The sequence below is a fragment of the Magnolia sinica genome, chromosome 11 (genome assembly GCF_029962835.1).
Source record: "Magnolia sinica isolate HGM2019 chromosome 11, MsV1, whole genome shotgun sequence".
Lineage (NCBI taxonomy): Eukaryota > Viridiplantae > Streptophyta > Magnoliopsida > Magnoliales > Magnoliaceae > Magnolia > Magnolia sinica.
Genome location: NC_080583.1, coordinates 82,520,217 through 82,540,071, shown reverse-complemented (window position 1 = coordinate 82,540,071; position 19,855 = coordinate 82,520,217). Strand labels below are relative to the sequence as shown.

The following is a 19,855-nucleotide window of genomic DNA, read 5'->3' as shown; positions in this document are numbered from 1 at the left end:
ACTTGTATTTTGCTATTTATCAATGGCTATACACTGTTTTGTATGGTGTGGCTCACTTGATGATTGGATAGGGCTGATTTTTGCACTAGGTGATCCTCATGGTGGGGCCAACCGATTAGGAGGATTGGTTGTCACAAGCAGTTAACAGGTTGGAAGTAATCCACTGGGTGGACTGTTAACTGTGGTTTAACCAGTTGGACTTGAGACCTCTTATTTAATTAGTTGATAGAGATACATTTATTTGTTAAACGAGTTTCCCTTTAGAATTTACATCATTTATGCTGTGGGCCACTTATGTGGGTATCAAACAATGTCTCAATTTCATGAAATTGGTCTCTTTCAAAGCCTATTGAGTTAGCTTTCAAACGAGCCTAAGATTATAGAAATTTGATATCAGCCAAGTGATTTACAACCGATTTAAAGAGAGTATGCATGGTTGTGACAAGATTCAAGTATGCTTAGTCTTTTTCTTTTATTATTGAAATATATCGTTAAGATTAGAAGTCTTGGATGGTTATTTAGGATTATTTCAAGGTTTCTTTTTTCCTTTTGAGGAGAAGTTTATAAACATTTAAAGACTCATCATTTATGAATTGTTGATGCTTATTGATTGAACATCATCATCAACAAGGCCTCATCCCAACTAACTGGGGTTGGTCAATTAGTTGGTTTGAGTTAAATGAGCTTATTCTAGGCTGCTTTGTTGTTTCCTGTTATGGGATTCAATAATCTACTTGTGGGATGCCTTTAGAGCCCTTCACATGCCATTGAGTTTGAGTGAAGTGGTTCAACTTTTCAATCCTTCTCCTTTATCGTTATTGATTATTGGGATTTTTCCTTATCGCTGCCTGCCTTTTCGGCTACACACTGAAAACCTTCTGCTTTTAAACTATTTCCCAAATTCCGCCCATAGTTTTCATTGTTATACATAAAACCGCCTGTTGTTAGTTCCCTGAACATAGGTTTCTGTATTTTTGGTATTAACTAGATTGCCCTCACTTTACTACACTTGGCAATCTCCCCATTACGTTGGAACCATGGGTGTGCCACCCTAACCCCGATTGTACGTGGGGCCCACTTGTTGTTTGTGAGAAATCCACCCCATCCATCTGTTTTTTCCAGCTCATTTAGGGTAAGCACCCCAAAATGAGGTAGATCCAAATCTCAAAATAGGCCTCACAATGGCCTAAAGACGTTTTAACCATGGGGTTCAATCCCCACTGTTTCTAGTTGTTTGGCCCATTGGAACTTGGTATTGGCATCATTTTTAGGCCCATGCACAAAATGATCCAGCGAAATAGATGGACAGGGTGGATTTGTCACAACCATCTTGTGGCTAGTGTTCGAAATATTGGTATCGCGTTACGTATCGCACCCTTGGGATATGGATACGTATCGGTTATCACATGGGATATATCGGTTATATCGCGTAATGTATCACTGTTATGGAAACAGTGGAAATTGGTCGAATTTTTCAATGAAATTTCTGTGATTGTTAAAAAAAACATCAATACACACTTACAAATCAAAAAATTATATATATATATATAAAAAGTGCACATAATAGGTTTTCTTTGTATGGGGTCCTAATCTATGCATTGTCTAATTGAATTGATGCAAGTATATTCATATAATTTGTAAGAAGACGTGTGGAAACACAAGCAATACATTCAAAAGCAAAATAAGAATCACTAGATTAGGTTACATACATGTTTGATTTTATGTTCGGACATAGATTGTAACCAATTTGCGAGAAATTTTTATTCAATTTTCCGCAACTCGGTCCTTCTCCAAATCTTGAAATCAAAGCTTCCCAATCCATGATTTTTCATGCAAAAGATGAAAAGTCATGGATTTTTAACAATTTGGCATTGATTTAACATGATTTACATTTAAAAAATGATCGAAAATAAAAAAAAATGTTTGCCGGATCGAACATGTGAGATATATCCCACTACTTGTGTGTTTCGTATCGCACAGTTGGGATACAAGATATATCATGGGATATATCGGCCGATATCGTTGATATTTAAAACACTGCTTGTGGCCACACGAATCTTTCAACGGCTGGCGTTTAATCCCCACTGTTTCATGTTGATTTGGCCCACTTGAGCTTTGGATCAGCCTCATATTTGGTCCCATGACCTAAAATGAGGTGGCAAAACAAATGGACAGAGTGGATTTGTCACAAACATCATGGCGGGTCCCACCTAAGTCGGACAACCCTCGCCCTCTAGATTTAAATGTCCATCAATCCTCTTATTCGCGCATTGATGGACGTTGATTGCCATGCTAACCTAACTTGATTGTACATGGGGCCCACTTTGATGTTTGTGAGAAATCCACCCCGTACATATGTTTTTTATATCATTTTAGGGCTTAGGCCTAAAAATAAGGCAAATCCAAAGCTCAAAGTGGGCCCAGATGGCCCCAAGATGTTTCAACAATGGCGTTCCATCCCACTCTTTCCTGTTGTGTGGCCCACTAGAGCTTGATATCGGGCTCATTTTTGGGCCCATGCCAAAAATGATTTGGAGAAATAGATGGATGCAGTGGATTTGTCACAAACATCATGTGGCCACACAAATGTTTCAATGACAGGCGTTTACTTCCCATTGTTTCATGTTCGTTTTGCCCACTTGAGATTTATATTGGCCTCAGTTTTGGGCCAATGGCCTAAAATGAGGTTGGCAAAACAAATGGACAGATTGGATTTGTCACAAAAGTCATGATGGGCCCCACCTATGGTCAAGCAACCCTCCCCTCCGCGTTAGAAAAATGTCCACCAAACTCATGCTTGCACGTTGATTGGCATGCGTCCTCGTGCAAATAAACATTATGATGGGCCCTATCATGTGGACCCCACCCATCCTCATGGAATGACATTCATACCAGCTGAGATGGGGCAAAAAGGAGGGATGTGCCATCATTTGGCAAGGGTAAAACCAAAAGAGGGGTCAGATAGTAATATCTACAATCAACAAGGAGTAAAACTGACATTTTTGTAGTTAGCGGCTCTCCATCCGTTAAGCATCCACTAGTGTAAGCGGCTGCAAGACGTAAATGAAATGGGCAGGCGGGTTTTGAGAAATAGTTTTAAAGCAGGAGGATTTCAGTCCATAGTCGAAAAGGTAGGCAGCTGCATGGAAAAATGCATTGTTTATTCACTAATAGCAGAGTAATCAAATTTCAATTATGGCAGTTTAGAGAATATTAGAAGCCCTGATTTTGTATGTATTTTTATATTTAATGCAATTTACTTCTGGTTCTTCAAGTTGTTGCAGCACCCATCCTCTTTCATGAATAACCAAGAAAATCATAAGCCATGTGATTATAAGCCTTTTCCATATCAAAATTGCAAAGAATGCCCTGCATTGCCACTCTTAATTCTAGAATCAAAGCATTTGCTAGACATGAGATTGTAATCTAAGATTTAAAGGACTCAAGTCCCATGATTAGGAAAGCCTATGAAACTACTAACCTCCCTTAATCCAACCAAGAGAGTTTTAGCCAAGTTCGTGTCATTAATAATTTTGGGTCATGCTTCACGTAAAGAGCAAGCACACTACTATTGGATATGGACAATCATGCCAATGACAACCAATCACACTGCTTCAAGCAATCACCTCATACCAAAAAATGCAAACAAGCTTTGAAATGGATTCCATAAGTAACATCCCTATATGGTTTCATAGGCTCCTTCAAAGCTTTTAACCATCCAAAATAGTTGGGTTCACTACATTCATGTAACTATATGCATCTTGAATCAAAATAGACATAATAATTGTCTCTTAAATCAACAATGAAACATTCACTAGAAGTCACCCATTTTAGAATGTAATATGAAAGTTCTTCATCTTTTTGTGGGTCCGCTACATCTAACCGGAAGTGATACATCTAATAGAAGGGTCTATGGATCCTACACCTACTCATTTGTAAAAGGTGCAGTGCTAAAGGAGGAAAAAAAATAAAAATGGAAGCAGTGGTCTAGGGAAGTATGGTTGGAGGGGGACAAGAACACGAAATTCTTTCATAGCATGGCAAGTGCAAGCAATGTTTTTAGTATCGATGATATCGGCTGATATATTTCATGATATATCTTGTATCCCACCCATGTGAAATGAAACGCATAGGTAGTGTCTAAAATTTTTTGTATCGTAGGATATAACGCATGGTATCGCAGATATCACGAAATATCACAACCAATCATTAAATAAATAATAAATAATATTTAAAAAAAAAAAAAAAAACTTTGTATCAACGATATTTATCGATATCGATAGATATTTTGCATGAATGTGTGGGAAGTCCAGATCTACAGGCAGAAAATTGAAAAAAATAAAAATCCAAACCCCTTCGATCAACGGTTAATTGGCCCCATATTTTAGATTATTTAAGAGTGTTTGATGAAATCATTGTCAAATACACTCTAATTTAGGGATTTCAAATAAAAGGGCCAATTTACAAAAAATTGGGGAAATTTTGAAATTTCCCCTAATTTTCTCAAATTGGAGAGGATGAGTACTTGCGTTATGTTAGAGAGTATCTTCATTGATATCATTCTACAATGACCTGGGCTGATACCGTCAGTTTGTAGAGCAGCACCCCGTCGAGATGTTGATGATTATTTAGAGCCACTGTGTAGCTCTATGTGGGTCTGAGCCACAACCACGCACATTATTCATGGGCATATTTCTAGTTTTACACTTCTTTTACTTTTGAATGTATTGCTTGTGTTTTCATACATGTCTTCTTACATTTATAAATTATATGAATTAATTTTGAATATACTTGCATTATCAGACAACACATAGATTAGGACCCATACAAAGGAAACATATTATGTGCACTTGTTTTTTGTGATGTTTTGATTTCTAAGTGTGTGTTGATGTCTTTTTTAACAATCCATAAAGTTCTATTGAAAAATTCGACCAATTTCCCAATGTTTCCTCATGTTTCCAAACAACATCAATACATTACACAATACAACCGTATATCCCATGTGATAACTGATATGTATCTGTATCCCAAGGGTGTGATACATTACGCGATAATGATATGAAAACATTGAGTGTGAGGACAAGGGCAAATAGGATCCAATCCCTTGAGGTGAATGGGAAAAGGTGGGGGAAAAATCTCAAGTATGAGATGAGAAGGTTACATTTTACAAACTGTTATTGGATGAAGTGTGGAGGCCTAGGCTAGACAATCTCTCCTTCAAAAGGATTCCAAAGGGGGTAGCGGAAGATATTGAAAAGTTAGCCTCCAAGTCAAAACTAAAGAGGCAATTGATGCGCTTGGTAGAGATAAAGTGCCAGGCTCGGGTGGTTAATCCCTTGGCCTTTTTCTAGGTTTTTGGGATTTGGTTAAAGAGGATGTAAAGGCCTTTGTATTCAACTTCTTCATAAGTAATCAGTTAGTTTCTAGGCTGGGTCCGACTTTGATTGTCTTGATCCCAAAAAGAGCAATTGCTGAGAATCTCAATAATTTTAGACCTATTAGCTTGATAGGTTCGGTTCGCCTTATAAAATTGTAGCAAAAATTCTAGCTACAAGGTTTCGAGCCTCATTAGGGTATGTGATTTCCAAGGTTCAAGGGGCCATTGTGGAAGGTCCTCAAATTTTAGTTAGTGCCTTCATTGCCCATAAATGTATCAATGTCTGAGCTAAAGAAGGTAAGCCAGGTTTAGTTTGCAAGCTTGACATATAGAAGGCTAATGACCACGTAGAGTAGGACTTTCTAAACTATATGTTGAAAAGGTTAGTTTATGGTGAGAAATGGAGGGAGTGGATCAAAGAATGCACTTGATCAGAAAATTTCTCAGTTTTAGTCAACGTTTCTCCACAAGTTTTTTTTGCAAATCATCTAAGGGGTTAAGGCAGGGAGGATCTGCTTTCACCTTTTCTTTTTGTTGGCAGTTATGGAGGTATTTAGCATGATGATGGATAAATGCGCAGATGACATTGTCCTTTTTTTGTAAGGTGGACAGTCACCAAGTTAACAACTTGAGGAAGATTGTTTTCTGTTTTGAAATAGTCTCAAGCTTGAAGGTGAATGTAAATAAATGCAAAATGTTGGGAATGGGCATCTCCTTGGCAAAACCTGTAGACTTGCAAAGGTTTTCGATTGCAAAGAGGAATCCTTTCCTTCAACTTATCTGGGGTTGCCGCTTTGTATTGGGAAGCCTACTTTCCATATGTGGGACAAAGTGGTTGAAAAAGTAGAAAGGAAGCAATTATCATGGAAGCGGCGTCATTTATGGTTGGGGGGTAGACTAAAGCCCCGTTTGTTAAATCTGAAGTCTAGAGGCTGAATTTGAAATCTGAAATCTGAAGTAAAAAAACTTCTTTGATAATTATGGCTGAAGTCCAAAAATTAAGTACTGAATCTTAAACAAACTGTTTGTTAACAAACATCTTAAATGTCTGAAATATGTTAATTTGACACATTTGTCCCTATCTCTCATTTGGAAATGTTTTACATTATAAAGAAATTATTTTTTATTAAATGAAAATAAAATCATTATATTTAATTTAAATAAACTGAAATACTTAATAAAAAACTAAAATATCATCATAAGGCCCTCAATTCCTCTTAGCGGGAAGATTGTCACTATGTGTTGTATAGGATTGAACACCAGTAGCAACAAAACCTTCAAATAAGCCCACCTTATATTTATATGCTATCCAAACCGTTTATAAGGTCATTCCCAATTGGATGAAGTGAAAACATATTGATCCAAAACTTCCGTGGCCTATTTAAGTTTATTTTCTATCCAATATGTTCATAAGGTCACAAATACCTGTATGAAGAGGAATAAAAATAAAAATCATATTGATCTAAAACTTTTGTGACCCCAAAAAAAGTTTCAATGGTAGACGTTCAATCCCCCGCCGCTTTTTGCAGCTTATTTTTCGTCTCAAGCTTTAATACAAGCTCGCCAAATGGACGGATGGTTTGGATATAACACATACCTCATGATGGGACCCACAAAACTTGTTGACATCAATGCAGCAGCTATATAGCTGGTGTGAGGTGCACCAACCAAACCGCATCCTACTTGGACATGGATTAGCTACTTACAGGTTGAATAGCAAGATTCGCTACCGAAGTGACGTCATCAAGTTCCATGGGCCCACTATGATGTATGTGCTTTGTCTACACCGTCCATCTATTTGGAGATTTAATTTTAGAGCATGAGTTAAAGAATGAGGCAGATCCAAATATGTAGTTGACCCCACAAAAAACATTGGCGAGATTGATGCCTACCGTTGAAACCTTCCTAAGGCTCACCGTGATTTTTATTTGAAATCCAAATCCAACCTTTTCACAAGTTAACACGGACATGAAAGAAGGGAAAAAACAAATATCAGCTTGATCAAAAACTTTTGTGGCCTATTTAAGTTTTTAATGGTGGGCGTCACTCTCCCCACTGTTTTTTGTGGTGAGGTCCACTGGAGGTTTGGATTTGACTTATTCTTTGGATCTTTACCTAAAATTATATTTCCAAATGGATGGATGGCGTGGATACAAAAGATACATCATGATGGGGCCCACGTAACTTCGGTAGCGAGTCTCGCTACTCAACCTGTCAGTATCCAATCCGCGTCCGCAAAAACAGATTGGCTACTCCCCTGCCACCAACCAATGGCTGATGGTCGGTGTTATGTGGGCCCCATCATGATGTGTGTTTCATCCATGCTGTCCATCTATGTTTATAGATCATTTTATGGTATGAGACCAAAAATGAGGTATATCTCAATCTCAAGTGGACCACATTATAGGAAAACAGTGTTGAATGAACGTCGACCATTAAAAACTTTTTGGGAGCCATAAAAATTTTGGATCAAGTTGATCTTCATTTTTTCCATTCATCTAGGTCTATATGACCTAATCAACAGATTGGATGTCAAATAAACAGTACATTGGGCCTTAGGAGAATTTTAATGGTCGATATCCAATCACTATTGTTTTCTTGTGGTATGGTCCTCCTGAGATTTATATTCCTCTCATTTTTTGTATCAAGCCCTAAAATGATCTTTAAAAATGGATGAATGGAATGGATGAAACACATGCATTATGGTGGGGCATAATGAAGTTTCACGGGTTAAAAGTTGATTTTGTATTGCATAAACAATTTAAAGAGAAAAAATTGCCATAGTAACTTGAAAAGGGGTAATTTTAGAAGCAAAAAATTTTGTTTAATGAAAAATTTACTTAGTGCATTATGCGTTCACCATTAAGCCAGACTCCTATTACAGAAAGAATAGTGAAAAACCTCTTAGCGCTTTCCTTCTTCCGCGTTAACGACGCATTAACAAACACCACTAAACACGGAACATTTTCCTAATTCCGCATTAAGTGCAAAAATTCAGCGTTAACAAGCAGGCCCTAACCCTTATTAAAGCAGCTCTATCAAACTTACCGATCTATTTTCTATCCATATTCAATATGTCCCAAATCCGTTGTGAAAATATTAGATCAGCTAAGAAGGGATCTTCTATGGCAGGGTGCGGAAGAGAAACACAAGAAAAAATTTGGTTACCATATATGTAGCACATCCTGGGAAATGGCTATGGAGGGTTGGCATTGAAAATGATAGTCTTTGGAGGGAAGTCATAGTTAAAAAATATCGTTTAGATGAGGGGTTGGTGAACGAAAGGTTCGTCGAAGAGCATAATGAGTATAGGGGGGTGGTTTAAGGAAGCCATTGGTTTTGCTCTTAGGGATGGTAGACGGATTAGATTTTGAGAAGATGTTTAAGTGGGGAACTGAAGCCTTAGGGAGAATTTCCTACGGTATGCAAGTATTGCCATCAATGGAGAGGTCACAGTGGACTGATATTGGTCGTCTTTGGAGACCAATGGGGTGTGGACCCCGCAGTGTAGAAGGAATTTGCAGGAGGAATTTCTATCCTTTGCTAAAGTGGCTTTCAAGAATAAGTTCTTCGTTATTGGCTAAGGACTCCATCATTTGGCTCGTTCATAAAAAAGGAACTTCCTCGGTGCAATCCTTTTATAACCTATCCGAAGGATTACCTTCAAATCCCACTCATGAGCACACTTATTTTTGTTGGCACTGTGAAGCTCCTGCAAAAGTTGCAATTTTTGCATGGTTGGTTGCTTGGAAGAAGGTGCTCACGATCAACAATTTACGGAAAAGAGGCATGTCTCATGTCAATATGTGTTCATTATGCTTGTGCAATGAGGAAACAATGGACCATCTTTTTATCCATTGTCCTTTTGCTAGGACGATGTGGGAATAGCTTCCTTCATAGTTTTGGGATGAAATGGGTGAGCCTTGGATCTATGCAAAGCTTCATGTGCGCGTGGAGTGAAGGAGGATTTGGCAAAAATGAGCATGTTGAGTGGAAAATGGCCCTTTTGTTGGGTCTTTGGGAGTTGTGGGGTGAACGAAATAATCATTATTTTCGGAACACCTCTTTGGAAGCTTCAAAGGTCATTTTAAAAGTGAGAAAGGATGTAAGGCATTGGGGATCTCTCTGTTGTTTGATGCTGTCCCAATTTTTACGTCTTGTTAGGTAGTTGTTTGGTTTGTATTTGTATTAATATCTTTTAGCATTTTGCCTTTTGCAATAAATTGTCTTTGTTAATGCTTTAAAAAAATGAAGGATTAAAAGGGAGCAACAGATAGTATGCTAGATAAACAATAGCAAACTCATGTTTCTCACCATTATTGAATATCCATACGAGTGCACTTTTGATAGCATAAAACTCACGTGCTCCTAGATTCCTATCACCACCTTAAATATTCTGTGGCAATACACTATAGACTCCACCACGCACTAGATAACTATTAGATGCCTCCATAATTGTTAAACTACCAACTAGCAACCAAAAATTGTGCACATTGAGGACTTGTCATGGTCTGAGATATACACAACCTCTGACACTACCTTCATAAGGCCTCAAAATTCAGGAATAATAGGTACAACTTACAATAAGGTCGGTGTTGTAAGTGTTTACATGGTCTAAGGTGTATGTGTTGGGTTGGGCCTCATGTATTGAGTCCTTAGCTGATTGTGATCTTGCTCCCTTACATTAGGCCCCGGTTGTTGTAAATTACATGTTTTTGTTTGGCTCCCTTTATTAAATAAATTATCATTATCTTTTGAAAAATGACTTAGAATAATGGTGTTCAGTATGATATATAAATCTTTATCGAGTTTAACAACCTTACAAAGTAAATACATACATTCACATGCATGCATAAATAGATAATGATTTTAGATGACACAAGTGACAGGTTAAAAAAATATACTAACATGAGAAGAAGGTTTTATTGTTCTAACCTTGAAATGATCAATGATAAACCCAAGCCATAATCTATGAGCCATTATGCCATCTACGGGATCCTTTTCAGGTGGTGTTTGTGGCTCCCCATGTGTAACATGAGGTCTCAATTTCCCAGCAGGCCCAGAATATCTCATTCCACATGCAAATAAACCACGTCTTTTTTTTATAGTCCACAGCCATGCACCAACAAGCTCTTGAAGGAGATCAGACCCCAACTGAGGTGCTGCAGAAAGAATCGAAGTCCAATTAAATACTCCAGTTTCCATTGCTTCTGGTGTTAAAATGTAAGCAGGACACCAGCAAAGAAGATGCAACAGCTGTGACAAGCCTTCTCTATTTGATTTGGAATCAGAGCCCTGAACAAGCATTACAGCTCTGGATTCAGAAATTTTAAAAAATAAAATAAAAATAAAAATAAAATTGATGTATGACAAAATCTTTCCTATTAGGAAAACATGGTAGAAAAGCAAATATCGAACACAGGTGGGCAACACCATAGAAAACAACAAAATACCCCGTGAAGGTCTCAGAATTGAAGTGGTGAGCCCACCAGATGATCTGGATGGCCTGATTTTAGGAAGTCCTGTCATCACTGCAATGAACAACTGCTGGACAGGTTGCATTCCATGCACAGCATGTGGGACCCACACCTTGAACTCGGATATGAACCAATAAGGGGTCGTTTGAATGCCTGTAAAGTCATTAAGTTGTAATGCGATTACTCTGATTACAGGTGTAAAGTGTTTGCAAGCAGTTTTGTTTGCATGCAGTCTGTGCTTGGATAACTTGAAATCTGTTTAAAACCTGTATTTAGGTATTCACTCACAACCAATGTTCGAATTATCTCCAATATTATCGAAATACCTCCAATATTATCTTTACCTCCAGCTCAGTGATACCTATAATACTGGTAGCGATACCGATAAGGCTGATAGTATCAGAAATTCCAGGTATTAGCCATGTATCGCTAAGTATCGCCAATGTATCAATATCGCTAATCTAATCGTCAATATTTTCAACTACGTAAATTTTAGTGTCGCTTGTATTGCCAATGCATAAATATCAACAATGTATCACCAATATTTTCGACTATGTAAATTTTAGGTAATGCTTGTATCATAAGTGTATCGACGATATTTCAATAACATTGCCAACCTATTGATATCATCAGAATTTTGTTTATTAGAAAAAAATTTATTTCAATTTTTTTTTCATGGGCACATGGTTGTATGTAGTGTTCAATTTGTCATTGATAATATTAATAATATCTCGATATTATTGATATCGCAACATGCACGATATTGAGAACACAATCTTTCATTTCCTTTCCAATTGTTGATGATTTCTTGGTGAAATATCATGTGTTGTTGAGATTTTCGCAATATCGATGGATGTTCAGATGAAAGGTTGGATGGGATGGTTGGACTGATTTCTTACAAAGGCACATGCTTTTAAGGCCCCATTGAATGAAAACTTGTTATGAATGCATTCTTTTTGTAATTTTTTTTTATTTATAAATATGCAAATATATACATTTTAACATGTCCTGGAGTTTCATTGAAAATTCCACTATTTTTCCCCCTGTTTTTCTGCATTTTTTGTTATCAACAATATTCTCAGCGATATCGATATTGTTTCTATATCCCTGGCCAGCGAAACTTGTAGCAATACCAATACTTCAAACACTATTCACAACACAGCTTGGAGTGGTAAATCCTTTAAACATAGTTAAAAGGACATATAAAGTTTTTATGTAAGATAGATTATTGGGATAAGCCCAAATCAATAAAGCCTATGGCCGATTTTTATGATAAACAAATCATTTGGTGGGCCACAGAAGTGGACCCACTAATTCAAACACAACGCTGAGGTTTGATAACATCCCAATGTATGAGAAGTTTCAACCCTAGCAACAGTAACAGAGAGAGGGGGAGAGGTTTGTCTTCTTTTTCTTCTTCTCCATCCACTTCTTTCGTTTTGGGTCCTTGTAACCATTGGAAGATGATCGGCAACTCTCCCTACTTTGAAATTTTTCAAAAATTATAGTTGTTGCCTGAAATCCCTTTATATGTAATATGAAACGTGACTTTTTCTCATGTTTCAGATTACAGCTAAAAGTTGTAATCGATTATAGCCTGCGATCTTATTACAGGCAGATATACCTATCCAAACTGCCCCTATAATCTGATTACATGTCAACAGATTCCTACTTAAGCCCTTTACAAGCATCCAAATGACCGCTAAAGGGTTGTTTGGATGCTTGTAAATGTTTTAGTTACAAACACTTATACACCACAAAGGTAAACTATTTACTTGCCTAGTGAACCATTAAAGAGTTTAACAAGTATTGTTTACCATGTAGAAAGTTTATATTCACATCAAACAGAACTTGGAGCGGTAAATCCCACCAAAATCTTCAAATCGATTTTTTTTTCTTGGGTGGGGGACACCCCACACACAATCTGGAAGCTTTTTAATGGTGGGCATTCCATCCCAACTGTTCCTTTTGTGTGACCCACCTGGTGAATCAATCAGCCTGTTTTCCTGGGCCATAGGGGAGCATCAAGGGACACACATGATGGATGGATTGGATGTGACATACACATTACAGAAGGCTCCACAAACAGTGCATGCATATCAACCATCATGCTCTGCTATGTATGATGTCTTTGCAGGTGCAATCCAGTAATATGAAACATGGGTTTTTTTGGCTGGGTAAAAACAAATTGAATGTTTACCTGGAAAGTGTTTGAACTTCATATTTACAATTTATAAACACACTTAAAACACCCAAATTTTCACATCCAAAACACTATTTTGTAATGCCTCTAAAACTAGAAAATTTTACAGACATCCAAACAACCCCTAAGTGGAATTGGGGAGCAGGATCCATGTCGCTCACCCCACTTAGCTGGAATAAGGTTTGGATGGTGATGCCAATGATGATGGGCGATTGTACATTGTTTTCTAAGGCGTGGTTGAATTGATGATTGGATTGGCCTGATTTTTGCGTTCTGCATACATCTCGATGGGACAAAGCAATTAGATGGTTTGGATATTATACAAACAGCACCTGGGCCCCACAGTTTCTTGTGGTACTACCTGCACCGCCTGGTACATAAATAAAAATTGGATGTATAACGAAATCAAGGAATTTTTATTTAAAAAACTCAAAAAACATGAATTTATGTGGGAAAAAAGGGCATTGACCATTTATAGTTTTCAAAATGATGAGTGACGGAGGGTAAATTAACCAAAATATACTTCATTTATTTTCTTTTAAGGAAAATGGCAAGACCTATCATTGTGGGCGGGGCCCATGTGATGTGTTCATGACATCCAACCCATGAAACATGCGGACCCCATCACGATTATCATAAAACCAAAAAAAAAACAGATTGATCCAATTATCAGGTGGGCCACATCATAGAAAACAACAAACACTTCCCAAATTTTCCAATTTGGATCAGCCCAATTTTTGGGAGTATCTGATCATCAAGGCCTGGATTCACCCTTTGGACGGTCCCACACAGATCCACCACATCACTTGAAAAAAAAATTTAAAAAAATTAATTAAAAAATACAAAGGGCATTTTGGTCATTCTGCCATCGATCCGAACAGGCAGAGGATCCTTTTAAAAATTCAAAATAATCATGGCCTTTTAAAAATAATTTCAGGCTTCTTAAGGTTCTTTCCTCCAAATAGTTCTTACTTGGTAAAAAAAGCAAACATCAAACGCGCAGACAACAAAAGATGAAATTTCGAATTATTTTTTTTCACCTGATTCGAGAGAAGCAATGAGATTGCCTCAGAACAGGTTTCGCGAAACGAACCCTCGTCGACCGCTCCGCCTTTCTCGGCAGTGTCCAAAAACCGCTGGAGAAGACGACCACATTCGACGATCCGATTCGCATCAGAAGCCTCTGCCATTGCAGAGTCGTCGTCGTCCTCGTCGACGAGGAATCGCTGCTACGAGAATCTCTCTGCCTCCCTCCCTGTTTTTTTATTTTATTACAAACATCCCCCTCACCGTTTTCCAACATTCGTTCGTTGAGGATTTTCTCAATCGAAGGAAATCGAAAATGCTTGCGGGAATTTCGCAGCGCGGGACGCGAATTTCCAGTTAACCTCCGGCCTACAGGGAGTCCCTGCAGACGGAAGCTTTGTGGGGCCCACCGAAACGTTCCTGTGAATTCCACACCGTCCATCAGTTCCGCAACGACGTGAAAAAGGAGGTAGATCCAGAACTAAGGTGGGACACACTGTAGGAAACGGTGGGGATGGATGTGGACACCGTTGAAATCTTCTCGGGCTCACCGTGATGTTTTATGTTAAATCCAAGCCGTTTATAAGGTAATTCCCCATCAGGATGAAGGGAAAACACAGATATCAGTCTGATCTAAACTTCTGTGGGCCACGAAGGTTTTAATGGTGGGGCAGTTAGTAACCGTTGTTTATCGTGGTGTGGCCCACTTGAGTTTTCGATATGCCACGTTTTCAGGATTATTTCCTAGGGCGCGCGGATTGCCGGATTGGGTACTACGGAAGTATTCAGTAGCGAACCCACGAGAAAATGACCACTGTAGACAAAACCTTTTACCCAGCGGTTTTTATGTTGGAATACAAACTTAAGTTACCAACTTAGACTAGCACGTGCGGACAGCGACGTTGAGGACGAAACTACCCCTCCTTTTCACTTTCACTGCGAAGACGAGCGCTGACGCTCCTCCAACTGACAGTTGTGCGAGCGGCTTAAAAGAGATCAAAGTTACATGGCCCCACAGCTATGTATTTATTATATCCACAACGTTCATCCATATTTCGAGATCATTTCGGAGCATTATTCAAAAAAAGAAAATCATATCCAATGATCAACTGGGCCACACCACACAGAGCAGCGGAAAATTGATTTTCATCGTTAAAACTTTTGTAGGGCCCACCATAACATTTATTTTCCATCCAATCTATCCATAAGGCCACAGAGACCTGGATGAAGAGGAAAAACGATTTTCATAATGATCCAAAACTTGTGTGGCCCCTAAAAGGGTTTCAACGGTAGACGTTCAAGTAGAATGGTAATGGCGTGTGGACAGCGATAAGGATATAGCTACGGTTATAATCTGTAGCTATAGCAGTAAGTCGGCGATCAATCGTAGATTCCAGGATTCCACCGCAAGTTGCTGTCCCTATCGGCGATTAATCGTGAACCTTGCGATTCCACCCCCCGATCTATAGCTACGGATTATAACCGTAGCTATAGCCGTATCCCACCACAAGTTGCTGTCCCTATTGGCGATTAATCGTAAACCTTGCAAATCCACCCGATCTATGGCTACGGATTATAACCGTTGCTATAACCGTAGCTATAGCCGTATCCCAAGACACTTTTTTTTTTTTTTTTTTTTTTTTTTTACATGGAGAATTTTATTCTACCTACATTTTTTTCTAACACATATTTATATAAATATGTAAATATAAGAATATAAAAAAAAATCTCTTTTTTTTTTTCATTTCTTTCTTTATTCATATAATAAGAATATTTTCTAAACCCAAATTAGTTACTTAACGTACCATATATAATTTTAGGGCTGAAAGTTGGGCGGGCTCAACCCGACCAACTTGTGACTGACCTGACATTGGGTTGGGCTTGGTCAAGATGTATCGAGTTTGGTCTTGGGGTTGGGCCATACAAACAACAACTCAATAAAACTTGGGTTGGGCTTGGGTTGAAGTCTTGGAAATTGCCAGGAAATGCATAGAAATGACCGTGAAATGAAGGAAAATGACCATGAAATGCATGTAAATGACCATGAAATGTATGGAAATGACCGTGAAATAAAGGGAAATGACCATGAAATGCATGGAAATGACCGTGAAATGAAATGGAATCGCTAGGATTGACCGTGAAATGCATGAAAATGACCATGAAGTGAAAGGAAATGACCGTGAAATGCATGGAAATGACCGTGAAATGAAACGGAATCGCCGGGATTGATCGTGAAATGCATGAAAATGACCATGAAATGAAACGAAATCGCCGGGATTGACCGCGAAATGCATGGAAATGACCGTGAAATGAAACGGAATCGCCGGGATTGCCCGTGAAATGCATGGAAATGACCGTGAAGTGAAGGAAATTGACCGTGAAATGCATGCAAATGACCGTGAATCAAAACGGAATCGCCAGGATTGACCGTGAAATGCATAGAAATGACCGTGAAGTGAAGGAAATTGACCATGAAATGCATGGAAATGACCGTGAATCAAAACGGAATCGCCAGGATTGACCGTTAAATGCATGAAAATGACCGTGAAGTGAAGCGAATTGACCGTGAGTGAGGGAAGCTAGAAATTCAGCGAGGCATGGAAATGACCGTGAAGTGAGGGAAATGACCGTGAAGTGCATGGAAATGACCGTGAATCAACATGGAATCCCCGTGATTGACCGTGAAATGCATGGAAATGATCGTGAATCAACACGGAATCACCGGGCATGACCGTGAAATGCATGGAAATGACCGTGAAGTGAAGCGAATTGACCGGGAATTGAGCGGGCCGAACTGGAAATTAAGCAGGACAAACTGGAAAATGAGCGGGCCAAACTGGAAATTGAGCGGGACAAACTGGAAATTGAGCGGGCCAAACAGGAAAATGAGCGGGCCAAACTAGAAATTGAGCGAGCCAAACTGGAAATTAAGCAGGCCAAACTGGCCTAACTGGAAAATGAGCGGGACAAACTAGAAAATGAGCGGGACAAACTGAAAAATGAGCGGGACAAACGGGAAAATGAGCGGGACAAACTGGAAAATGAGCAGGGGAAACATGAAATCAGCGGGGCAAACTAGAAAATCATTATGCCCACTGTTTCCTATGGTATGATCCACTTGATATTTTGATATGCTTCAATTTGGGGCTCAACCCCTTAATCAGATAGAAAAACAGATCGATGGCATTGATATACTACATGAAACGGATTGACTACTCCCCCTACCACCAGCTAATGGCTGGTGTTCGGTGCTCTGTGGGCCCCATCATGATGTATGTGTTTCAACCATGCTGTCCGTCTTTTTTATATATCGTTTTATGATATTATACAAAAAAATGTGGTATATCCTGATCTCAATTGGACCACATTATAGGAAACAATGTTTAATGAACATCGACCATTAAAAACCTTTTGGTGGCCATAAAAGTATTGGATCAAGCTGATCTTTGTTTTTAGCCTTCATCTGGGTCTTTATGATATAATAAACATATTGGATTTCAGATAAACAGTACAATTGGCCTCGGGAGGATTTAAATGATGGATATCCAATCACTATTGTTTTCCTGTATTGTGGTACATCTAAGATTTATATCCCTCATATTTTTAGGAAAAAGCCCTGAAATGACAATAGGGAAGGATGAAGATTTCCTACTAAGCAGTTTCAGCAACATAGCCATTAGAATGTTGTCTATGTAATGAAGGACTTGGTCCCATGGCTGGCTAGTGGTAGACTCAGGACATGATTTAAGGTCTAATTTGAGGCCCACATATCCAATCAAATTCCATTGATTGGAATTGGTCCCACATATCCAGAACTGGTAGCCTTATTGTTGGGTTTATGCAAAAAACCATAGAGTATGGGAGGGTTTCATACAACCATACACATATCCAAGCCCATGCCGTTGTACATAGAAGAAGTAGCTGAGTGGGTTTTTGGAGTCATTAAGTTGGGACCTCTTATTAAATTTTCTTTCCTTCATGATGGATGGATTAAGTCGAGTTCGACTCGTGTCGAGGTGGGCCAAGCTCGGCTTGACTCGTCCATGCTGAGTCAAGTCGAGTTCGAGTCGAGTCGAGTTGCAATACACCATGGTCGAACTCGGCTTGAACTCAACTTTACTCGCCTCGAGTTGGCCTTTCAATCCGAGTTGTCTTAGGTTTGATGTTAATTTTGTAGGAGCTGTATATTGTTGTGAATGATGTCTTTACTTCATAGTCATTACCATGCATTTCACGGTCAATTACGGCGATTTCGTATCTTTTCACGGTAATTTCCATGCATTGTTCAGGTCTGTTCATGGCTCTGGAGGTGGATGGCCCGCTCAATTTCCAGTTTGTCCCGCTCAATTTCCTGTTTGGCCCGCTCATTTTCCAGTTTGTCCTGCTCAAATTCTAGTTAGGCCCGCTCAATTTCCAGTTGGGTCCGCTCAATTTCCAGTTTGGCCCGCTCAATTTCCAGTTTAGCTGGCTGAAATTCTAGTTTGGCCCGTTCAATTTCCAGTTTGGCCCGTTCATTTCTATGTTTGCCCGCTCAATTTTCAGTTTGTCCCACTCAATTTCTAGTTTGGCCCGCTCAATTTTCAGTTTGTCCCACTCATTTTCCAGTTTGTCCCGCTCAATTTTCAGTTTGGCTCGCTTAATTTCCAGTTTGTCCCGCTCAAATTTCAGTTTGTCCCACTCAAATTTCAATTTGGCCCGCTCATTTTCTAGTTTGTCCCGCCCAACTTTCAGCCATAAAATCCTATATGATACATCAAGTAACTAATTTTGGTTTAGAGGATATTCTTGTTATATGGTTAAAGAAAGAAATGGAGAAAAAAGAGATAAAATTTTGTTTATATATTTATATATACATATTGATTATAACTATGTGTAGGTGGAATAAAATTCTCCATGTCAAAGAAATGGATACGAATAAAATTCTCCATGTCAAAAAAATGGATTAATCGCGGATCTTGGGATTCCACCGCAAGTCGCTGTGATGATCGGAGATCAATCGCGGATTTGGCGATTCCACCCCAACTCGCTGTGAGGTTCCCCGATCTATGGCTACGGTTTATAACCGTAGCTATAACTATACCCTGATTTTTTTTTTCGTTTCTTTTAGATGGAGAATTTTATTCTACCTATATTTTCTCTTAACACATATTTATAAAAAGTTAATCCCACATGTGACTAGCAGGCAATTTCCTACATTTAAAAACATTATAATCATTCATTCATTTAATTACCACCTGCATAATTATATATACATTCAATGACAATCATTCATTCAATAATGAATCAATTACAATCCTTCATTCAGACTAAAACTTACAATTATAATCATTCGTTTAATAATGAATCAATTACAATCCTTCATTCAATCAATTACAAGTACAATTACAATACTGATGAAAATACAAATCTTGGTGAGTCTGTGTGCACTCGCATATGGCCAGGTGCATCCTATGGTGAGTATGTGTATATATATACATACATACAATCCTATGGAAAAAATAAATGAAAAGAGAGAGAACATATGAGAGGTGATCCTTATCTCCTTTGATGGTTCAAGCTGCATGTGCCTTACCCAACTTCTTATAAGGAGAAGTTATATGGGTCTTGGAATAATGTTGGTGACAAATCCACCTTGCCTATTAATATTATCATATTGTGTTAGGACATGACTCTAAAAATGAGATAAATCCAAAATCTCAAATAAACTATGCTATAAGAGATAGTGGAGATGGAAATTGATGCATTGTGATGCTTGAGTTCGAGTATGCTTGC

General features: G+C 38.5%; 1 protein-coding gene across 7 annotated transcripts in view; it reads right to left on the bottom strand.

The window, feature by feature from the left end:
* Positions 1-14,605, bottom strand: part of LOC131219523 (phosphatidylinositol 4-kinase alpha 1-like) — a 63,546-nt gene extending 48,941 nt beyond the window's left edge. For 2 of the 7 annotated variants that reach the window (XR_009158243.1, XM_058214713.1), the window contains exons 1-2: positions 14,098-14,603; positions 10,313-10,672 (exon numbers count right to left, since the gene is read on the bottom strand). Coding sequence is in view for 3 of the 7 variants with exons in the window: in XM_058214713.1 (XP_058070696.1) it covers positions 10,313-10,672; positions 14,098-14,247 (510 nt within the window). In the remaining 4 variants the exon portion in view is untranslated. Of the gene's footprint in view, positions 1-10,312; positions 10,673-14,097 lie in introns of all 7 variants that reach the window. The other 5 variants (XR_009158245.1, XR_009158244.1, XR_009158242.1 and 2 more) reach the window with 5 other exon arrangements.
* Positions 14,606-19,855: the final 5,250 nt, after the last annotated feature.